The sequence below is a fragment of the Lactuca sativa genome, chromosome 4, assembly GCF_002870075.4.
Source record: "Lactuca sativa cultivar Salinas chromosome 4, Lsat_Salinas_v11, whole genome shotgun sequence".
NCBI lineage: Eukaryota > Viridiplantae > Streptophyta > Magnoliopsida > Asterales > Asteraceae > Lactuca > Lactuca sativa.
In genome coordinates, this window is record NC_056626.2 from 65,340,868 (window position 1) to 65,341,634 (window position 767).

The 767-nt window shown below is 37.5% G+C and overlaps 1 protein-coding gene across 1 annotated transcript in view; it reads left to right on the forward strand.

Annotated features, from left to right (window-relative positions):
- LOC122197301 (30S ribosomal protein S4, chloroplastic) overlaps nucleotides 1-380 on the forward strand; it is a 666-nt gene extending 286 nt beyond the window's left edge. Inside the window, exon 1 of the mRNA XM_042901016.2 lies at nucleotides 1-380. This exon is cut by the window's left edge and continues 286 nt beyond it. Within this exon, the coding sequence (XP_042756950.2) occupies nucleotides 1-365 (365 nt within the window). The 3' untranslated portion in view covers nucleotides 366-380.
- Nucleotides 381-767: the final 387 nt, after the last annotated feature.

Sequence of the window (767 nt, forward strand, 5' to 3'; positions counted from 1 at the left end):
CAGGTCAGGTTTTACTACAATTACTTGAAATGCGCCTTGATAACATTCTTTTTCGCTTGGGTATGGCTCCGACTATTCCGGGAGCTCGCCAATTAGTTAACCATAGACATATTTTAGTCAATGGTCGTATAGTAGATATACCAAGTTATCGCTGCAAACCCCGAGATACTATTGCGGCGAGGGATGAACAAAAATCTAAAGTTCTAATTCAAAATTCTCTCGATTCATCCCCCCATGAGGAATTGCCAAACCATTTGACTCTTCAACCATTCCAATATAAAGGATTAGTCAATCAAATAATAGATAGTAAATGGGTCGGTTTGAAAATAAATGAATTGCTAGTTGTAGAATATTATTCTCGTTAGACTTAAACCTAACAAAAATAAAATCAACACTAATAAGAATAAGGAAGAATAAGGGTTCGACCCATTTTGCTCCCTTTCGGCGAAGTAAATTAACCTAAGGTTAAGATAAATACAGGTTTGATCCGGATTTTTCTTCCATTTAGGTATCATAGACCGAGAGGGAGATTTTCATTCCTTGTCTACTCTACTCTTTTCTTTACACGGTATTTTCTGTACCACAGCCATTAGGAATAGAGAATCCATATCAAAGAAAGGTCTAACTATTGGAATAGTCGTATCCATTGCTATTTGATCTATTGTGGTTAGTAAGATCGATGAATTAGGTGAAGGTACGGAAAGGAAAGAGAGGGATCCGAACCCTCGGTAAGCAAAAGCCTACATAGCAGTTCCAATGCTACGCCT